The sequence below is a fragment of the Phascolarctos cinereus genome, unplaced genomic scaffold (assembly GCF_003287225.1).
Source record: "Phascolarctos cinereus isolate Bilbo 61053 unplaced genomic scaffold, phaCin_HiC Scaffold_4;HRSCAF=312, whole genome shotgun sequence".
Taxonomy (NCBI): Eukaryota; Metazoa; Chordata; class Mammalia; order Diprotodontia; family Phascolarctidae; genus Phascolarctos; species Phascolarctos cinereus.
Window position 1 is genome coordinate 395,968,231 of NW_027555847.1, and position 21,521 is coordinate 395,989,751.

The 21,521-nt window shown below is 39.1% G+C and overlaps 1 protein-coding gene across 2 annotated transcripts in view; it reads right to left on the minus strand.

The window, feature by feature from the left end:
• Positions 1–778: 778 nt before the first annotated feature.
• Positions 779–21,521, minus strand: part of TERT (telomerase reverse transcriptase) — a 51,361-nt gene continuing 30,618 nt past the window's right edge. The window contains exons 11-16 of one of the 2 annotated variants that reach the window (XM_020976714.2): positions 20,192–20,380; positions 16,316–16,442; positions 14,207–14,268; positions 7,569–7,693; positions 5,017–5,154; positions 779–1,455 (exon numbers count right to left, since the gene is read on the minus strand). In XM_020976714.2, coding sequence (XP_020832373.1) covers positions 1,352–1,455; positions 5,017–5,154; positions 7,569–7,693; positions 14,207–14,268; positions 16,316–16,442; positions 20,192–20,380 — 745 coding nt within the window. In that variant the 3' untranslated portion in view covers positions 779–1,351. The remainder of the gene's footprint in view (positions 1,456–5,016; positions 5,155–7,568; positions 7,694–14,206; positions 14,269–16,315; positions 16,443–20,191; positions 20,381–21,521) is intronic. The other variant, XM_020976718.2, reaches the window with a different exon arrangement.

Here is a 21,521-nt window from a genome sequence, read left to right on the forward strand (position 1 = left end):
ATAGGGATAAAAATAGCACCTACCTCTCAGGGTGGCTGTGAGGATCAAATGAGGTATTTGTAAAGCACTTAGTGTAATTCCTGGCACACAGTAGGTTCTATAGAAATGTTAGCTATTGGTTGTTATACTGTATAGAAGGACATTGAGGTTGTGACTCGGGGTGGCCAAGATTACAATATTCTTGACCGAAATGGGCAAGTTCAGAACAAGGGCAGATTTGGGACAAAAAAAAAACACCAAATTGTGAGATTTGTGATACATGTCTTGGTGATGGTGCTCAACTGATGCTAAGTACAAAAAAGAAGAGCAGGCCCTTTATTTCCTGGTCATTGTCCCAGAGAGATGAGCCAGCCTTTGGAAGGGTACCCGCCACAGTCGTGGTGATCTGGGGATGGGATGGGGGCAGAGGGCAAGGAGGCTGGAGATGGGAGGAATTTCCCAAACTGCAGCTACTAACGTAGGGGCCCAATCCCAGTTTGCTTATTATTGCCCTGAGATGCTGAGGCCCAGTGAAGAAGGGGAAATACCGAAAGCTTGAATGACAACAAGATGGGTTGGGGAAATGGACTGGCTATGGTGGATGAAGTATAGGTATGGTTGTTTTGGAGACAAATCCTACTACTGGCTCCCTAAGACAGAGTGTGATGCCGTCTTTCCAGTCCTTACATTGATCGTACACACCCTGAAGTCATGCCATGGCTGCCACTTTGGAGACTGCTGTTATAGAAGACCAGGGATGTCTTTACGGTTCCTCCCAGCTATAAATCTGACTCCACAATTAAGCAATCAACAGGTATTTATTAAGTACGTCCTCGGGGACAACAGCTCTGCTCAATACAGAGATGAAAACACAACAACCAAAACAATTCCTGCTCTCGAGGAGCTTACATTCTAACAAGCCCCTTCAATGGACACGGCTCCCTCTGAATGCTGAAAAAAGTAAAGGACAATGTTCAGTTTCCTCCCCTGTAAGATAAAGAAGTGGAGGAGTGCATGGAGAACCTTTAAGGTGTCTTTAAGTTGTAACACTTTAGATGTAATTTGTTTTCAAGTCCACATAACAGCTGGGAATATTCCCAAATGGAATGAGACACCATCAGTAGCTAAGCAGAAAACGTGTTAGAGCTGGCAAAAGCACCACAGCATCTAAAAGATATGAACAAGAAAATCAGTCCACGATTCAGACCCAGTAGCAAGGAGACATGGACTTTTTCTCACTGTGAAATAAAGACTGTTAATGAAAAAAAAAATGCTAGTTTGAATTAGAGCCTGAGGCAGGGAAAAGAGGCACTCTAATACAGCACCTGTTACTCATCTCAATTCAACCCACAGAAATGAATGACTCAAGCAGCTAATCTAGTATCATTTTGAAATCTCGAGAGAGTGATGGATCCGTTGCTGCCATTAGCATCTGCATTGTAGCCTTTGGGATCTTCCAGAATAACCGCAGTTTGCCTGTAAATAAACAGTATTAGATTAGTCTTTAGAAATCAAACGATGTGTTTATCTTTTCTGCTGATAAGTGATATTTTCTGAGGTTGCTAGGCATGGAGAAGAATATCTTGTGAACTCTGGAGTTTAGAATAAAGCATTGGTGAGATGTTTTTTCTGGGTGATGGGAAAACTTTTATAATATATCTGACGATGTCTCCTTTCTCTCTTCCCCTCCTTTGGACAGATAGCAGCTAACTATACTACAAAGTGTGATACAAATGCATGGCATGAAACAAGATGCATCCTGACGAGATGTGAAAGAGCCTGAGATCACAAAAATGAACCCTTTCCAGAATACCCACTTGGGTAAATTACAAGTTGAGAGTGGGAGAAGAAAGAGAAGTTGATCTGTGGAGAAAGAGGGAACAATTATTTTGGGTCAAGCAAGAAAAGGATCCTCCAAAGGGTCTAAGAAATCAGAGGGGAGATTAGTAAACTTGAGTGCTACCTAGACTATGCCATGCATACTTCATACTCTGTAGGATTACTTCATACTTCATAGGATCTGGAGCTAGATAGAAGTATCTCAGACCTATCCCCATCCTTCTGCCCAGCAATATCACTACAGGAATCAGGGAGAGTCCTGTCTCTAGAAAAGAACTTATAGCAGCACTTTTGTTGTTAACAAAGTACTGGATGGGAAGTAGGTGCCCAACAAGTGAGGGATGACTGAGGAAACTGTGGAATGAAATGGAATATTAATAAGCCACAAGAAAATAATAAAGACAAAGAATGCACAGAAACTTAAGAAAATCTGAATTATCAGATGTCATGAAGCAGCCAAAACCAGAAGAACACTTTATATGATGACCATAATAATGCAAAGGAAAAACAAAATTGAATTTCCTCATTCTAATGAATGTGACTACCAATCACGACTTCAGAGGACTGACATTGAAGGGACCCCAGCTTCTGCAAGGGAGCAGGGAAAGATGTCTCCCCACAGCTCTTATTCGGGGCCAGGCTTGCTCTTTAGTTCCACAACACTGGATTTCAAATGTTCTGTGGTTGTCATTGCTGAAGTCACTAGGTAAAATGTTTTCCTGGCTCTTGTTACTTCAGTCTGCATCAGATATTTGATGCAAAGATTTTTCCCAGCTGATTGCTTCCCTTCTTTTCCTAGATGCATTACGTATACTTGTACAAAATCATTTCAATCTCTCATGATAAAAATTATCTATTTTGTCTTTTGCAATTTCCTTTATGCCTCATTTCATTGAGAAATCATCCCCTTTGTTTTTGTTTAGTTGGTTTTTTTCCTCCCCAATCATGTCTGACTCTTCATGAGCCCATTTGGGTTTTTCTTGGCAGAGAATACTGGAGAGGTTTGGCATTTCCTTCTCCAGCTAACTTTGCAGATGAGGAAACTGAGGTAAACAGAGTTAAGTGACTTATTCAGGATCATATAGCTAATAAGTGTCTGGGGCCAGATTTGAACTTAGGAAGATAAATCTTCTGACTCCAGTCTTAGCACTCTATCCACTGAACCACCTAGCTAACCCCATTCATCCCCCAAGGTATATTTGATCTTCTCTTCTAATTTTTAATGCTATGATCTCTTATTTTGAATTTGTGGAATATGGTCTAAGATACTGACATAAGCCTAATTTCTGCCAGACCATTTTCCAGTTTTCTCAGCAGTTCTTGTCAAACAGAGTTCTTTCCTAGGTATCTTATTTTCAGGTTTAGTCAACATTGGGTTACTGAGTTCAATTACTTCTGAGTCTTCCTTATGTTGTGTGTTTCATTGATCTACTTTTCTATTTTTTAGTAAGTACTAAATAGTTTTGATGTTTGCTACTTTACATAGTCTGAGGTCTGGAAGTGCTATTTCTTTTCATTCCTACTTTCTTTCACCATTTCCCCTAATACTCTAGGTCTTTTGTTCTTCCAAATGAATTATTATTTTATCTAGTCTATTAAGTACCCCTTTGGTAGTTATACTAAATCTATAAATTAACCTTGGTAGTATTATCATTTTTATGATATTGGCATATGAGCACTGAAAAGCTCTCCAGCTATGAAAGTTGTTTTTTATTTCTTTATGGAGTGTTTGTAAATGAGTCCATACAAGTTTTAAATGTGCTTTGCTAACTGAATTTTGCTATTATTATACAGAAATGGTATGGATATTTGTGGGTTAATTTTGTAACCTGCAACTTTACTGAAGTTATTAATTATCTCAATTAGTATCCTTAGTAATTCCCTAGGATTTTTGAAGTAAATCATGTCATCAGCAAATAGTTTTTTCTCCTCTTCTCCTAACTGATATCTTTGATTTTTGTCCTCTTCTTACTGGTGTTGCTAGCATTTCTAGAACTATGTTCAGTCTTTTTCAGTTGTGTCTGACTCTTTGTAACCCATCTGGAGTTTTCTTAGCAGAGATATTGGAGTAGTCTGTCATTTCCTTCTTGAGCTCATTTTCCAGATGAGGAAAGTGAGGCAAACAGGGTTAAGTGATTTGCCCAGGGTCACACAGTAAATGTCTGAGGCCAGATTTGAACTCAGGAAGATGAATCTTCCTGACTCCAGGCCTGGCACTCTCTTTACTATGTCATTTAGCTGCCCTCTAGAACGATACCAAACAATACTATGTCGAAAGGGGACATCCTTACTTTATTCTCATATTTACTGGTAAAGTTTCTAGTGTATCCCCATTACATACAATGCTTGTTTCTGGGTCAATTACAAGAGGGACCTCATTTGCTTATATAGTATCAATCCTCAGCAGGGTCCCATGAAAAGACTTCCCTTAGAGGGACACAGAAAGATTAAATAACTTAACTAAAGTTGTATGGCTAGGGATAGGGCTAGAAAAGAACCCAGATTTCTGGACTCTAAGCTCAACCCTCTTTCCTGAAAGCCACATCCATACTTCTAATAGGTACCAATGTGCCTTTCTTCTAAAAGGAGAGGATGCTATGGACATACCATTAGTAGGGCATTTGTGACAGTTACCTGTACTCCCTCACTCAGTCTTCCTTATGATCAATGACAGCTATGTGAGTGATGGCTGGGATGAAGGGTTCAATCTATAGCTAAGGAATAGTTTGAAGCTATCTAGGTCACAATAAAAGCTAAATGAGCAGCTAGGTGGTACAGTGCATAAAACGCTAGGCCTGGATTCAGGAAGATTCATCTGAGTTTAAATCTGGCCTCAGACACTTACGAGCTGTGTGACCCTGGGCAAGTCATTTAACCCTACTCACCTCAGTTTCCTCATCTATAAAATGAGCTCAAGAAGGAAATGGCAAACCACTTCAGTATCTCTCCCAAGAAAACCCCAAATGGGGTCACAAAGAGCTGGACACAACTGAAAAAGACCGAGCAACAACAGAAACTGAGCAATACACATATCAAACTTGAAGTCTTGGATTCATTTGAACTACACTCTAATCTCACAGCCTCCAACCTTTTCCATTCTGTATCACATCAGTTAGATATACACAAAAAGTTTGGAAAACAGCATGAGGGTTTTGTTTGACAACGTGGCAAACATTTTAATTTCACACATCTGCTTACTCATTTTGAGAGTTCCCAGAAGACACTTGTAGACTATCCTGTGATTCACCAGCTTAACCAAGAAAGCATGATAGCACAGCCATTGTGCTGCTTCGAAAGGAAATGGGCCTGAGCCTCCTCTGGCCCCCAGAGTAACTCCTGCAGACACAAACATACGAGTTCAAGACTGCACAAGCCCAATTTCAATGTATTCTTAGCATCTAGACAGGCACACATTTTCCTTTCTATATACAAAGGGAGAGAATCCATGCTAACAAAGTAAACACAAGTAATAATTATTCATGGCTAATATTTTCTTTTAAAAAATATTAAATCAAAAAAAATTAAAATAAATAAAAATTAAAAAATATTAAATCTAAGGTGGTAGTAGCAACATTGCTTGTCTACGTCCCCTTCTGAACTTCACTCTGCATTCTTCTGTGTATTTTAAAACACTTCGTTGATGCTTTTATCTCTTTTCCTTATTTATTGCTTCCAACCCTCCCTTCCCCTAATAAAAGCCCTCCCTTATAACAAAAGTATAGTCAAGCAAAACAAATTTATGTTGAAATAGTCAGGTCTAAAAATGTATCTGTCCTTCTGAACCTACGGTTTTTAAAACTATACAAAAAATTCTAGGTAGTCATGCCAACAGCACCCTGCTGCATGTCTGACAAGTACAGAGCAGGTTGACCCTGAGGAAGATCTCAAAGGAGAAAAATATCACAGTATTTCATGTAGGAATTTGCTTAAATCCATTTTTGAATCCTCTGACATTCCAAGTGACTTTTCAAAAAACAAACAATCCCCCCCCACATACACACACAAAACTCAGTTTATGGACTAAGATCATGAAATCATACACTTATGTATGTAGTCTTTTTTAATTCCTTAGGTAACATAAAGGGAACAGCTCTGGTCAGAGTTTCCCAAACAAAATTACTCAAAAAAGGGAAACTACTAGCAGAAGGGAACAACAATTATCTTGGCAGAAAACTAATCCAAGAACCAAAAAAATGAGAGAAACCATCCTGTTGGAGGAAGTCATTTGCATCTTGGCCACTTATTAAGAGGAAGGGCTAAGGGGAAAAGTCAAGCTTGGAGGGTGTAGTACCTCTTCTTAACAACCCTATTTAGATTTATTGCAAGATACTCTCCATTACAGCATGATGAGCAATGGAACACCACATATTGATAAACCTACAAAGAATGTCTATGTAAGCCATACTACAGCAGTATGACCTCAGGAAGCTGCCTTCTCTGTCATTTCACAATTGCAAAACTGTCCATCAGGATCATCCTGACTGTTCATATTAGAAACTTCCATCTTCCTGGAACATCATGGCTATCAATTAACTTTTTTTTTCCAGGTGATTGAGCAGTAAATATAAATGCAAAATGGAGGACAATGATCATAAAAGAACCACAGGCTTTTAGAACTTGAAGGGACCTAAGAAATCACCTAGTATTTTACAGGTAAGGAAATGGGCCTAGAAGGGTAAAGGTGACTTGCTAATATGTCACTGGCAAAATGGGACTGGAATCTGGGTCTCCTGACATACAGTCCAGTGCTATTTTTATTACTATTGTACAATGGTCAACATGTCTACTCCCTGGTTCTGGGATGATGTCACCCCTTTCCTAGAAATTTTTACATTTGCATTATTCTTCTTCATATTTTTCATTTATATTGTGCCTTTTCTACAAGGCACTCACATTAAACAGTAATAACTAGCATTAATGTTGTGCTTTATCTTAACAACATTGGGAGGTAGATCCTATTATTATTCCCATTTTGCAGGTGAAGAAACTGAGGCAGAGATTAAGTGACTTGCCCAGGGTCACACAGCGAGGAAGTATATATGAGATCAGATTTGAAATCAGGTCCTCCTGACTCCAGGTCCAACTCTCTGTCCTGTTTGCTGGCTGACAGCAATTCTTAGGAAATGTACTTCTGAATACACACATTACTGAGAAAAATAAACATACGACTGGGAAAAAACTGAATATAAGCATATCAAAGAAAAATTACCAAATTATAATTAGTATATAATTCAAACAAAAAGAGATAACTGTTTAGCTAACAGGTTAAATTTGTTCATAGGTCATTAAGAAAGGAACTTATCTTGGATTTGACAGTACATCTGAATTTTATAAATCCTGAATTCCACACTAGGCATTCAATTAATATGCCAATGCCTGCCCTGGGGCCTAAAGTATTATCGGTCCAATAAAGTGACAGTTACATTCTGGAATAAGGAAGGAAGGAAGGAAGGAAGGAAGGAAGGAAGGAAGGAAGGAAGGAAGGAAGGAAGGAAGGAAGAAAGAAAGAAAGAAAGAAAGAAAGAAAGAAAGAAAGAAAGAAAGAAAGAAAGAAAGAAAGAAAGAAAGAAAGAAAGAAAGAAAGAAAGAAAATGAAAAGCTTATGAACTTATTCTTCCTTCCTCCCAACACTCAAACCTTTATCAGATACTAATACATTTACAGGAACCACTAACAAAACTAAATTCATCACAGTAGCCTGTAATAATAACAGCCCAAGCCAATTATTATCCAACTTCATCTGAACATACCTGGATTCTTGGCTTTCAGAATGGAATAGCAGCATGATGCAATGTCCGAAATGATTGAGAGAAAAAAACCAGGGTTTTTTCTGACTTGCTGATTAAATGGCAACTTGAGAGCACATGCATGAAACCTAACGAAAGAGAGTTGATTAACGAAGTATAAGCAAAGTGCCCCATTCATTACAAAAAACACAAAAGTCCTCTTATATCTAACTCCCTACACCAGAGGACACATACACTGTAAATGGAAGATGCTCCTCATGTGCTCATAGGTATGGTTTGGTGTTCTTACCATTCTGGCATCTAAAGATAATAAAATTCTCAAAACACTGAAGTTCAAAGTGTCCCACTGGGCTCCATGTTTCTCAGTCCAGCAGGAGTCAAGACTTCTGCCCTTCAGGGCTGGAATCAGGCATCTCCCTCTGGCTTCCCCATTCATGACACTGTGGTTACAGACAGGAGCAGCCTGCACAAGGCTTTCTCTTCCTACTTTTCCCTACCTACCTATGCTTTGAAGATTTATCACCTCATCTCCCTCTGGCTTCCCCATTCATGACACTGTGGTTACAGACAGGAGCAGCCTGCACAAGGCTCATTCTCTTCCTACTTTTCCCTACCTACCTATGCTTTGAAGATTTAGCACCTCATCTCCCTCCTAAAACCTCTCCAAAGAGGAGAGGGAGTAGGTGAACCAATGGTGAAGAATAACAATGACAAAGGGTATAACAAGGAACAGGAACAAGAATATGGGCAAGTCAAGGAGCCTAGGTCCTATTCTTGGGTTGTATTTGGACAATGGAGACAGACATATATGCTCATCCCATTTGGGACAGACAGACAGACACCACACACACACACCCCACTTGGGACAGAGATACACACAGACCATTTAGGTCATTTCAAGTCAGGATGATTTTGGCTCCAAAAACATCCTGAAAGTACCAATTATTTTTCTCACTAGCATGTGAAGTTCAACAGCAAAAAAACAACCTAACTTATCATAGTTTTTGTCATTGCACTTCCTGGCCTAGACGAAAACTGAAGGTTTTTAACTCAGTGAAAAGTAGATGTCTAAGGCACAGTTTTAAAGGCTAAGTGTGTGGATGGGGGAGATCTCCAGATTCTTTGTAAAGACTTCTGTTATACTCTAACTGGTAAGATTATAAATAGATTACTGCTTTTGGCTAGCTTCTCTTTATCTGCCTCTCCTCTTTGTCCTTACTCTAAGAGGAAACATTAACCAATGATTAAAATACTTTCACAGAACAAGCTTCACTTGTTCAGCTATAAAGTCATCAAGAAGTTAGTTATCTGCAATCAAACTTCACTTAACTTGGGATAATCTGGGCTAGGAAAATGAGCAGGTCAATGTCCGGTCTACTGGTCCAAAGGTTGAGTTAGGGAAATGATCAGGTTAATGAATGATGTTTCTTGGCCTTGCTAGGAGAGTAAAAGGCCACTGTGGAAAGATCTAATTATAAATTCAGAAGATAAACACTGAAGAAAAAAAAAGATAAACACTGAAGAGACATCAAGAGATACCGAAGAGACCTCTAGAGGACATCTAATCCTAACTCCTACCTGCCCCCACCTGTCAATCAATGCTGCTCCTAACACAAAGAAATGGACTCTCTTGGTCCACCTACTGTCCCTCCCTCCCAGGCAATGACAGCCATCAGAGTACTGTGATGCCTCCAGAAATCTGAAGGTGACGGTGACTCAACTGCTGAAGATGATTCTAAACTGCTAAGTCATCCCCAAACTGAGAAATACAGCAAAGTCATTTAATCCATTATTTCAATAAAAAGAATGCAGTGTTCTCAGACAGAACAATATACTACAGTTGGGATCTTTACCAAGTATGCTCCCTACTTTTGCACATGGATTGTGTGTTAACACTATCAATCCAAAATAATTTGGCAGAGAATTTAATATGTTTATAAGAATGACAATGCTTAGAAACCACTGTTATTTCTGTGAGCTTATTTTAATTCAAAATCAAATAAATGGACTCAGTTAATGAAAGAATTTTAGGATGCCGAGGGCTTTTTAACTCTAGAAGGGTCAGGCATTTCAAGTGATGAAAAAATTTATACTGCATCAATCGACACAGCTTGATTCTTTGAAGTATTCTTAAATTTGTTCTATATCACATGTGCATATGTATATATGTATGTGTATGCATATATATGCATGTGTATATATACATGTATGTATACAGAGACATATAAGCATAATTTTGCTTAATTCTTATTGTTAGCCTTGTGTCAATAAATTAAGCATTACTAATTCCTATTTTTATAGCATTAATTTGTTTTTAAAAAATTCCTTCTACTTCCAAGTAAAATTCCATCGAAGGCACCAACCCAAGGTAGATTATTTTTTAACTTAGGTTTTTTTTAAAAAATGCTAAGGAATTAACAAATGGGCATATTTTACTGGAGAACTTAGCTCTTCCTCTTCCTCTTAATGTGCTTGGGTGATCAGCTGTTATACTGTTCCCCATATCCTGCCCCTAGGGCGCTTCCATTTCCTAGCCTCTTTTTCATAACACAAAACCACAATTCTTTCTTTCATTCCCTAGCCAGCTAATATACACTCTGGATTAGCCGATATCTGTACAGCACTTCATCATTTACAAAGTACTATCTATGCTCCAACCAGCGATGCCAAAGAGGACAAAGTTGCTCAGTTCTATGAAGACCTACAACATCTTCTAGAAATAACACCAAAAAAAAAAAAGTCATATTCATCATAGGGGATTGGAATGCTAAAGTAGAAAAGCAAAAGAAAATTGGAATAACAGGTAAGTTCAGGCTTGGATTACAAAGTGAAAGAGGGCAGAAACTAACAGAGTTTTGTCAATATAATTCGCTGGTCATAACAAACACTCTTTTTCAACAACCCAAAAGGCAGTTCTACACATGGACATCACCAGGTGGTTAACAGTGAAATCAGATTGATTATATATTTTACAACCAACTGAATCTAGTCAGTTAAAACAAGACCTGGAACTGGCTGTTGCTCAGATCATGAGCTTCTTATGGCAAAATTCAGACTTAAATTCAAGAAAATAAAGAAAACCATCAGACTATATAGGTATGACCTAAATAACATCCCTTATGAATATGAAATAGAAGTGATAAATAGATTTAAGGGATTAGATCTCATGGATAGAATGCCTGAAGAACTATGGACAGAGGTTTGCAATACTGCAGAGGAGGCAGCAACAAAAAACATTCCAAAGAAAAAGAAGAGCAAGAAAGCAAAGTGGCTGACTGATGAGGCTTTACAAATAGCTGAGGAAAGAAGGAAAGGGAAAGGGAAAGGAGAAAGACAACGATACACCCAAATGCATGCAGAATTCCAGAGAACAGCAAGGAGAGATAAGGTTTTCTTAAATGAGCAATGCAAAGAAATAAGAAAACAGAATGGGAAAGAGAACAGAAAGTAAAAAAGAAGCCTCTTGATAAAGGTGAAAGAAGAGAGTGTAAAAGACGATGTAAAGCATAACATCAAAAAAACTAAGATATTGGCAACTGCTCCCATCACCTCCTGGCAAAGAGTGGGGAAAAAAACGGAAGTAGCGTCAGATTTTACATTCTTGGGTTCAAAGACCATTGTAGACAGCAACTGCAGCCATGAAATTAAAAGACACTTTCTCCTTGGAAGGAAAGCTTTTGGCAAATCTGGACAGCATACTAAAAAGTAGAGACATTGCCTTGCCAACAAAGGTCCACATAATTAAAGCTATGGCTTTTCCATTAGCAATGTATGGCTATAAGAGCTGGACTATAAAGAAAGCTGAGCACTGTAGAATCAGTGCTTTCAAACTGTGGTGCTGGAGAAGACTTTTGAAAGTCCACTGGATGCAGTGAGATCAAATCAGTCAATACTTGAAGAAATTAATTCAGACTATTTATTGACAGGTCAAATACTGAAGCTGAAGCTTAAATACTTTGGCCACCTAATGAGAAGACAGGACTTATTGGAAAAGACCCTGACGTTGGGAAAGATTGAAGGCAAGAGGAAAAGGGAAGAGCAGAGGGTGAGATGGATAGATAGTGTCATGAAACCAACAAGCATGAGTTTGGACAGACTTTGGGAGAAGTGGAGAACAGAAGGACCTGGTATGCTATAGTCTATGGGGTCATGAAGAGCTGGACACAACTGAACAACTATCTATCTCTCTATCTGATAACAGCTGGCATTTAGACAGCCCTTTAAGATTTACAAAATAATGAACAAACATGATCTCATCTGATGATGTGCCCTGTGCATATGTACACTTGTACATATTGTTATCATCAAAAGGCTGCATGCCATATCAGACGGAATGCTAGGAATGGAGCTGGGAAGATGTGGGTTAAAAACCTGCCTCTGACAATAACTAAGCTATGTGACCCCATAGGCGGGCCACTTAACCTCTAGGAATATGCATCCTCATCTGTGAAATTATATCTATAGGAGTTACCACCCATTCTCTTAGACTGTGTGCTCCTTGAGGGCAGGGACTGTTTTTAATTTGCCTTTCTTTGTATTCCCAATGTTTACTATGATGCTTGGCAAGTAGTAAGTAGACACTTAATAAATGTTAACCCACTCCCAGAGCTGTTGTACAGACTAAATGAGAATGTATATAAAGAACTTTGCAAACTTCCAAGTTAGTATTATTATAATTTTACAGATAAGGAAACTAAGGCATGGAAGAAAAGATTTCTTGGTTTGTCCAAGGTCCTGTAATAGTAAAGGGCAGGAAAAAAAACAGAAAAGAAAAGTCTCTTACAGTGGAGGGGAAACGGGGGAAGGTGAGAGGGAATGAGTGAATCTTATTGTCACAGGATTGGGCTTAAGGAGGGAATAACATACACATTCAATTGGGTATGGAAATCTGTCTTACCCTATAGGAAAACAGGGGGAGAAGGAGACAAGAGAGCAGGGGGATGATAGAGAGGAGGGCAGATTGGGAAAGGGGGTAATCAGAAGGAAATACTTCTGAGGAGGGACAGGGTCAAAAGAAAGAATAGAATAAATGGGAGGGCAGGATAAGATTAAGGGAAATAGAGTTAGTTTTTCACAACATGTCTACTATGGACGTGTTTTGCATAACTGCACGTGTACAACCTATATTGAGTTGCTTGCCTTTTCAATGAGGGTGGGTGGGGAGGGAGGAAGAGAGAAAATTTGAAACCTAAAGTTTTAAAAATATATGTTTAAAAAAAATGTTTTCACATGCTACTGGGAAATAAGAAATACAGGAAATGGGGTACAAAAGTCTATCCTGCCCTACAAGAAAATAGAGGGGGAAGGAGATAAGAGAAGGGGAGAGAGAAAGAAGAGAGGACAGACTAGGGGAAGGGATATTCAGAATGCATGCCATCTTGGGGTAGGGGGAGGGGGGAGATGGGGTGAAAATTTGGAATTCAAAAACTTGTGGGAGTGAATGTTGAAAACTAAAAATAAATAAATTTATATTAAACTGCAATAAATAAATAAACAAACAAATAAATAAATAAATGCATGATAAGAGCTGGGTTTAGAAAATAATAATTTAGAGGTTCCCAAAGTTGGTGATACCACCCCCTGGGGGGCTCTGGAACAATGGGGGGAGGCAGTAATAGCCTTGGGTGCAAGTGAAGGTTATTAAATAAAAATAAGGGGGAAGTGGAAGCATAAAGAAAGAAGAAAAGATAAGAAAATTTTGAAAAACTGTTCATACATGTCTCATCTGTTGTGTGACAGTTAAAGTAATAGTGATTACATTATTTTCCAAATAAATACACAAAATGCAAGTTATAATGGATTAGTGGTCAAGTCCACTGACAGATCTTAACAAGCAAGTATTGGCAAAAGAGCCTGGGCATGGATGTGCACATGTGTGTGTGTGTGTGTGTGTGTGTGTGTGTGTGTGTGTGTGCGCGTGCGCGCATTGTTGGGAAGTCCAGCATGCATTGTCAGGAATATGTTCATGTAATGACTTGTTTACAATACTATACTATACAGTTACATGATGTAACACTGAGCTAGCTCTGGCAATGTGTGTGTTATCCTCACTATCAATGTGTACATCTCTGGAAAGTATGCTGCCAAGGTAAATGAAGTTATCCACAGTATTCAAAACTTCAAAAAAAAAATAGTAAAGGGCAGAGCAGCGAATGAAACCCAGGTCCTCTAACCCTAAATTCAGTCCTCCATCCATTACATCAAGGCTGACTTCCTAGCTTCCTCTTCTGAAGTTTACAATTAAAAGGCTTCATGTCCAGCTTCGAGTACCATAATCCTGACTTCATGTCCCTATTCCATGCCATGGGCAAAGAACTGCAAGAATACAGTAGGCAGAAGGATGTAGCAAAGAGCCTGACACAGAATCGAGCTAAGGAAAACAGACACCTGCAAGATAGAATATACCTATGAAGAATCAACAGAAGAGATTCCTGTTACCTGTACTTAGGAGACAGAGGGCCTCCTTCCCTTCACAATCACTGCTTTTTCAGAAAACCATACTTCATGGCAGTAACTGAGAAGCACCCTTGTGAAAACAGCTGCTGGAAGTAATCTAGCTAACCTTCTGGTTCTGATGGTGTATGCCTCCCTCTTGTGGGGTAAAGCAGCTATGGGACTCATTACGGAAGATGTTGACATACCTGTAGGCCTGCAGCAAAAATATCTTGTAAACGTTTATGTAGACAGTTTGAAGCCTATTCACCTGGTCAGGAAGAAAAAGAGCAAAAAGGGGTAAGATTTATAGAAATTCATTCTTTATCATCAATCATCATGAAGTAGGATAAAAGGAAATTTTTGAGGAAGGAAACTGCAATGCCTACAACCATGCTGGGGACCCCTGAGCCTCGCCCTCCATCCTCTGATGACCCCTTAGGACTCCTGGATTTTCACATCTGCCCGGTTGCTGAAACCTCCTATCTATGTTGTTTGCCCCCCAACCAGAGTCTAAATTACTTGACAACAAGGACTATTTTGACTCTGCTTATATCCTCTGAGCTTCACAAAGTGTTTGGCACATACCGAATGCTTAATCAATGCCTTTTAATTCACTTGTCCATTCCACCAAATACATCCAGTTTTTTGTTGCCTGATTATTCACTTCCATAAATTATCCAGAGTCCTTTGGGAGAGAGGGAGGGGAGGAAGGAAGGGAGGAAGGAAGGAAGGAAGGGAGGAAGGAAGGAAGGAAGGGAGGGAGGGAGGGAGGGAGGGAGGGAGGGAGGGAGGGAGGGAGGGGGAGAGAGAGAGAGAGAGAGAGAGAGAAAGAAAGAAAGAAAGAAAGAAAGAAAGAAAGAAAGAAAGAAAGAAAGAAAGAAGGAAAGAGGGAGGGAGGGAAGATAGGCAGGAAAGGAGGGAGGAAAAGGAAGAGAGGAAAGGAGGTAGGAACGGAAGATAGGCAGGAAAGGAGGGAGGAAAAGGAAGAGAGGAAAGGAGGTAGGAACAAAGGGAATGAGGAAGAGAAGAAGGGAAGGAGGAGAGAGAAACTGAGGTAAAAGAATGAACAAAGAGATTATTAATAAAGTGTACCTAAAGGGCTAAAGATTTAAGGGGAGACTACTCCATCAGAAGAGAACACAGAACTGAGTTAATAATACTCCACTGACTAAACTCCATAATCCAACTTAAGTGGATTGCTATCTTTTGTGGGAAGGATGACTGTTCTCTCTTCCCTCAGTTCCTCATCTATGATATGAAGGGACTGGACTAGATAGAGGTGTCAAACTTGCCTCCTGGTTGTCCATGCAGCCCCAACCAGATTAAAATGTAATTGGGAAGTATTAAATAAAATACATATAAACATGACACAACATAGGTAATGTTACTTTGCCGTTTTGGAAATCACAGTAGCTGACAGGGATTGTTTCTGAGTCTGACGTCACTGGACAAGGTGATCTTGAAGGCAACTTCTAGCTTAAGACCTATAATCCTTTTCCAAGTCATACGGTTTTTTTCCTGACACAGCACCACCAATTGAGAGTGGGAAGGAAACAAATCCGTTTTGATTCTTGTCAGTAGAACCAGTAGAGAAAGATATGGTTGTAATGGCGGCAAGTGACGGAGGGTTGGGATAGAGATGAAATTCATGTCTATAGTGAGATCTGCTGATCATCTGTGGGTTTAAACTAAAGTCTGTCATTAAGAACTGGCTACTTAACTGGACAGAAAACTCTTTTAATTAAAAGGGTTTTTGCAACTACTTCTAGATATCCCTTCATACTTATCAGTGAAACTGAGTAGTATTATTACCTCTCTACTAGCACGGAGGCAAAGGACGTCCTAAGTCACACGGTGAGTAAATGGTAGAGCTAAAATTCACATAGCTGAGTGACACAGTGGATAGAGTGCCAGGCCCGGAGTCAGGAAGACCCAAGTTCAAATCTGGTCTCAGACACTTACTAGTTGTGTGACCCTGGGCAAGCCATTTAACCCTATTTGCCTCAGTTTCCTCAAATGTAAAATGAGCTGGGGAAGGAAATGTTCAACCACTCCAGTGTCTTTGCCAAGAAAACCCCAAATGGGGTTACAAAGAATCAGACACGACTGAACAACAACAGAAATCACATTCACGGGCTTTGAATGTATACCTTTTTTGCTACAAACAATCCACTGAACTACAAACACTGAGTCATCCAAAACTCAAAAGACAGCATTCTGCATCGCTTCTAACAAAGGTGCTAAAGACTGAAACGGATTTCAAGAAAGACAATGGGCACCTGGCGGAAGCAGTCCTCTGGAAATAAAGTGCTCACCTGTAAATCCAGAAATAAACTGTGACACTTCATCCTGAGCATCGCAACCAGCTTGTTCCGCATGTTCTTCCCTGCTCTGACGCTGCGGTCAAAGGAAAGGCTGGTTCTGATGGAAGTACGGGAGTAGCTGAGAGAGATAACAGAAGGCCCCGGTCAGGCTGTGCAGCTGCTCCCCCTCCTGCCCAGCTTTCCTGTCATTCAGGAAAGCGACCAGAGCAGCCGGGGACCCTGGGCAACACAAGAGGTAGCAAAGCAAACCACTGCCGTCCCGCTCGGACACTGATGGAAGCAGCTTTGGACCCTGAACCTGAGAGCCTGGGGAACATCAGCTCTCGGATCCTCATCCTGGGAAACAGACAGTGTAGAGATGCAGCCTCGAGACTGCTTCCGTGGGTGTCTCAGCCACACCTACTAAAGACCCAGAAGAGAAAGTTCTTGCCACCAAAATCTTTGGCTCTGTCAAATGGGTCAACATCAAAAAAAATAGGATTTTCTCTGTGGAAATGACATGAAAATAGAAGTATTGACATCCACTTTGCTGCTGCACCCTAATGAGGCCCGTGGGACCCTTCCCACCTGTCTTGTAGCTAACACCTTCACAATGCTTGCTATGTGGTAGACACTTAATATGTGTTTCACTGACCAATTGAGGAGGAAAACACTCAACTTCTATTTGACCCTGCTGCCATCACTTAATATTGCTCTAGGGGCTTCCCACAGAGAGAGAGATGAAGAGACATGTTCATTCCTGACTCTGCCAAACTTCAGAGCTTCATTTCCAATGACCTGCTGGCCGTGTCTACCCATATCTCCTCGTCACGTCAAATGGTGCATCAAAAATCAAACTCATCCCTCTCCCCAAAGTGGATCGTCCTCCCGATTCCTTTTTTCTTTTACTGGCACTCTCCTAGCAATCCAGGCTTATAATCTTGGATTTACTTTTGTATTACTTTCTCCTTCACTTCTCATATCTAAATCAGTCACAAAGTCTTCTTGACTCTACTTTTACATTATCTGTTCAATACAGTTCTTCCTTCCCATCAGTAATCCTCATTCAGGCCCCTTGTGCCTACATTATTACAAAAAGTCTCCTAATTTGATTCTTTGCCTCTTATCTCTACCCTCCAGTTCATGCTATGTATTCCTATGCTAAATTAAACTTCCTAAGACATCACTTTGATCAAGTCAGATAATCAACTCAGTTTCCCTACTCAAAAATCTGTGCCTACAGGATAAGAGCCCAAACTCCTTACCCTAGCCTCAAAGTCCTCAGAAGATCTATCTCTAGCCTCCCTTCCCAACATTTTCCTCAAAGGAACTCCAGCCAAACTCGTCCATTCATTGTTTCACAAGCAAACCTTTGCATCTAATTTATTGTCCCTGCCTAATGTAATCCTTCACAGCCTACCTCAAATCTTGACTTTTTCACATTTTCATGAGATCACTTATAATTTACATATATTCTTTTGAAAACTTGCTAAGTAAATAATTTTTTTAAAAGTTTGAACATTAAAAAAGAAAGAAAGAAAACTTGGTTCACATCCTTTGAACACTTAACTATTAGGGAGTGGCTCTTACTGTTATACATTTTTGTCAATTTCCTATTTTGGATATGACTTTTTTGGTGAAATTGGATACACTCTGTTATTTCTCTGATTTTATTCACAAAGGCTTTATTTTGTTTTGTGACGTGAGCTTTTATAATCAGGTGCTTCAATATTTGGCACTTGTTGTAACTTACGGTGTAAGGCGTTGGTCTAAATTTTAGAGTTTTCCCCAACAGATCCTGTGAAAAAGGGAGCCTTTCCTCCAATAATTTATGTTTTGAAGTTTGTCAAACACTGGGTTACTGTACAATATTGCTTCTATTTAGGGCATGAGCAGTATATTCAATATATCAAAATTTCTGTGTTTTGACCAATATAAGATAATTTTAACAATTAATGCTTTATAACTTGATCTAAGAAATGGCAATACATAGCATAGCCAGTAAGACGAACATCTGAATCTAGAGTTAGATGCTCCCCAGCTATATGACTCTGGGCAAGTCACTTTACCTTATATCTGTAAAATGGGTATAGCACAGTCATTATGCAAAGGGTTGCGCAAACCTTAAAGTTGAAATATAAGCTGCTAATTTTATTCTGTCATATTTTTTTCCTTGAGATTTTAGGCCTTTTGTTCTTCTAAATGAGTCGTTACTATTTTGTCTAGTTCTGTAAGATATCCTCTTGATAATCTGATTGGCATTGCCCTAAGTCTGTAAATTAAATTAGTCATTTTTATTATATTAGGGTCCAACCATGACAAGTGACTACCTCTACAGTCATTTAAGTCTCCTGTTAATTCTATAAAAAGCATTTTATAGGGGGCAGCTAGGTGGTGCCGTGGATACAGCACCGGCCCTGGATTCAGAAGGACCTGAGTTCAAATCCAGCCTCAGACACATAACACTTACTAGCTGTGTGACCCTGAGCAAGTCACTTAATCCCACTGGTTAGCAAAAAAAAAAAAAGGCATTTTATAACTGTATTTACATAAATTTTATGGTGGCAGACGTTTACTCCAAGGTCTTACGCATTTTGCAGTCTATGTAGAAACAAGATATCTACAGCATAAATTGGAGATAATCAATAGAGGGAAGGCTTAAGTATTAACAGGATCAAGAAAAGCTTCTCACAGAAGATAATATTTTAATTGGGGCTTAAAGTCAAGGAAAATCAGGAGGCAGAGATGAGGAATGAGAATATTCCAGGCATGAGGGACAGCCAGTGAAAACGCCTAGAGTCTTAATCAATAACAGTTACAAGAATTATGGAAGCTTTTAAAATTGAGCTTTGGAGGAAAATAATGAGCACAAACATTCCAATATATTTAAAATAGTCTAATAACTATAACCAGGTTTGCTATGAAAGCAAAATGGTAGTCAATGCTTAGAAAAATTTGTTAATAAGATGGATTTAAACAACAACCACCACCCAGTAATTACAGTATCTTTTTGGGAGGAGGGAGAAGATGTATAAAGAATTAACCAGACATTATCCAACAAATTTCCACAATAGCCTAACAATAAGGAAGAAGTATTAAAAGTATTATAGTTGGTATAAGAGGGAAATGGAAATACAATAAAGGTTTCATTTGACAATAAAGAAATGGAAACAAGATGTGAGTCTCTGACTTCGAATATTAAATATTATGTTAAATATTGCTTAATTATATTAAATAAAAGAGGAATTTTTTAAAAATGAGACCTTGTGAAAACTCTAGACAAACTTAATTGGTGTTACCAATGACTCTGCTTAAAGCAGGTGGTTGATAAATTGCATCTATGAGAAGAAAAAAAATTCCACTGCCTGTGAATAAAATTGATCTTCCTCTTTAGTAGGTAAATGCTGAGCGACTCTGGCATCTCTGGTGTATGGAACATGACCTTTCTATTGGGCCATGTCCTAAAGCATTCAGATGCTTAGATAAATGCACACAGCTGCATTAGTACCAATCATCCCTTAATGAGGGAAATGTGTGTTTTCTAAGGACCCAGTCCATCAAATTGAAACAAAATAGAAGGAACACTTAAGCTGAGGACACACAGCTGATTACAGGATGTGAGAACAGTGCCTTTTTCCCTGCAGAGACCAGAAATCACTGGCCTCTCAGTCTCTCATTCCCAAAAGAAAGGAGGTGATATTCTTGAAGTCTGGTTCTGGTGACAGACTGCTACACACTGCAGCAGTGAGATGGTAGAAGACGCTTGATAATTACCTTTCATACTAATACAGGCAGGCTAAACACAGTGCAATGTCTTTTCCTTCTTCCCAGGCCTATGAGCCTATGGCTAATGCTTCAACAACCATCCAGCCAAGTGAATGTACTTACTTGGAATAGTCACAAAACACGTTTAGGGTCCGGGTATCGAGTAATAAACCACACCATGGAAATAGGCAATGGGCTGGTAACTGGGTAAAATCAGAGTCACTTAGAATATCCTCTTCCACAGGAAAATTCACCACTGTCTTCTTAGGGTTTATTAAACAGCCATACTCAGGAATACCTTTTGCCAGAGTCCTAAATTTTAGGAGGAAAATGGTTAACAAACTGTAGAAGGAAGGAAAGCTTCCTTAACAGAGATTTTTGAAAGAGGTATTTTAGGTATTGGCTGTCAACCGAAACCTCTAAGAAGTCAAAAAGAAAATGAAGGGGTTTTTGAAAGTTGATCTGTGGAAAGATTAGACCCAAGGTTCATGGAACATTCATGTTAGAGGCCCAGGAGGCAAGGCTGTAGGACCTCCTCTCCCTTCACCAGAGGCATCTCAGTCCAAAGGCAAAAAAAAAGACAAAATGAAAAAATCTCTACATTTCCAACATTTGTCAAACGTTAATAATCCTATCCAGGGGATAAATGCCAAAGATACCAAAGGCAAATAATCACACGAGGGTGTCCTTGAAGCTTGAGTCCAAAATGGTTAAATAATCATCACAAGACCACTTATGGGGAAAAGAGTTCCAATCCACACTACATAAAATTACCATTAGGAATCACTTCAAGTGCTCTAAGTAAGCTTGGCAACTCTCCTAGATTTAATGACCATCTTCCAGGACTCCAGTTGCTTCCAGTCCAAGAAGCAACTAATCCTTAAGGATGCTGAGTTACCAGATACTTTCCCTCTGCTCCCTAGCATACTCTGAAAAAAGGGAAACCTCACCACAGGAGTAGAATCATGAACTAAACCAAAGGTTCTCAAAGTATGTTGGTGGTCCCAGGTTCCTGGGGTATCTCTAAGAACCTTTTAAGGAATCTTTGAGATCAAATTATTTTTAACAATAATAAACTATTTTGATAATTCATATAATAATACACACAATAAAATATTTTCATGTTAATACACACAATAATAAACTTCCATATTAATATATAATAATAATCTATTTTCATGTTAATACACAATAAACTACTTTCATATTAGCATACGTAATAAACCATTTTCATATTAGTACACATAATAAACTATTTTCATAATAATACATAATTTCTAATCAGGAAAATACTAAGATATGCATATATACACATATGCCACAGCTTCACGCATAAAGAAAAACTCTTTAGGAGGTGATTTTCATTCAATAATTTTTAGAATACAAAGTACTGAGACCAAAAAAGTTCAGGAATCCCTAGTGTAAGCCCATACCCAAACAAGACCCTCCTCTT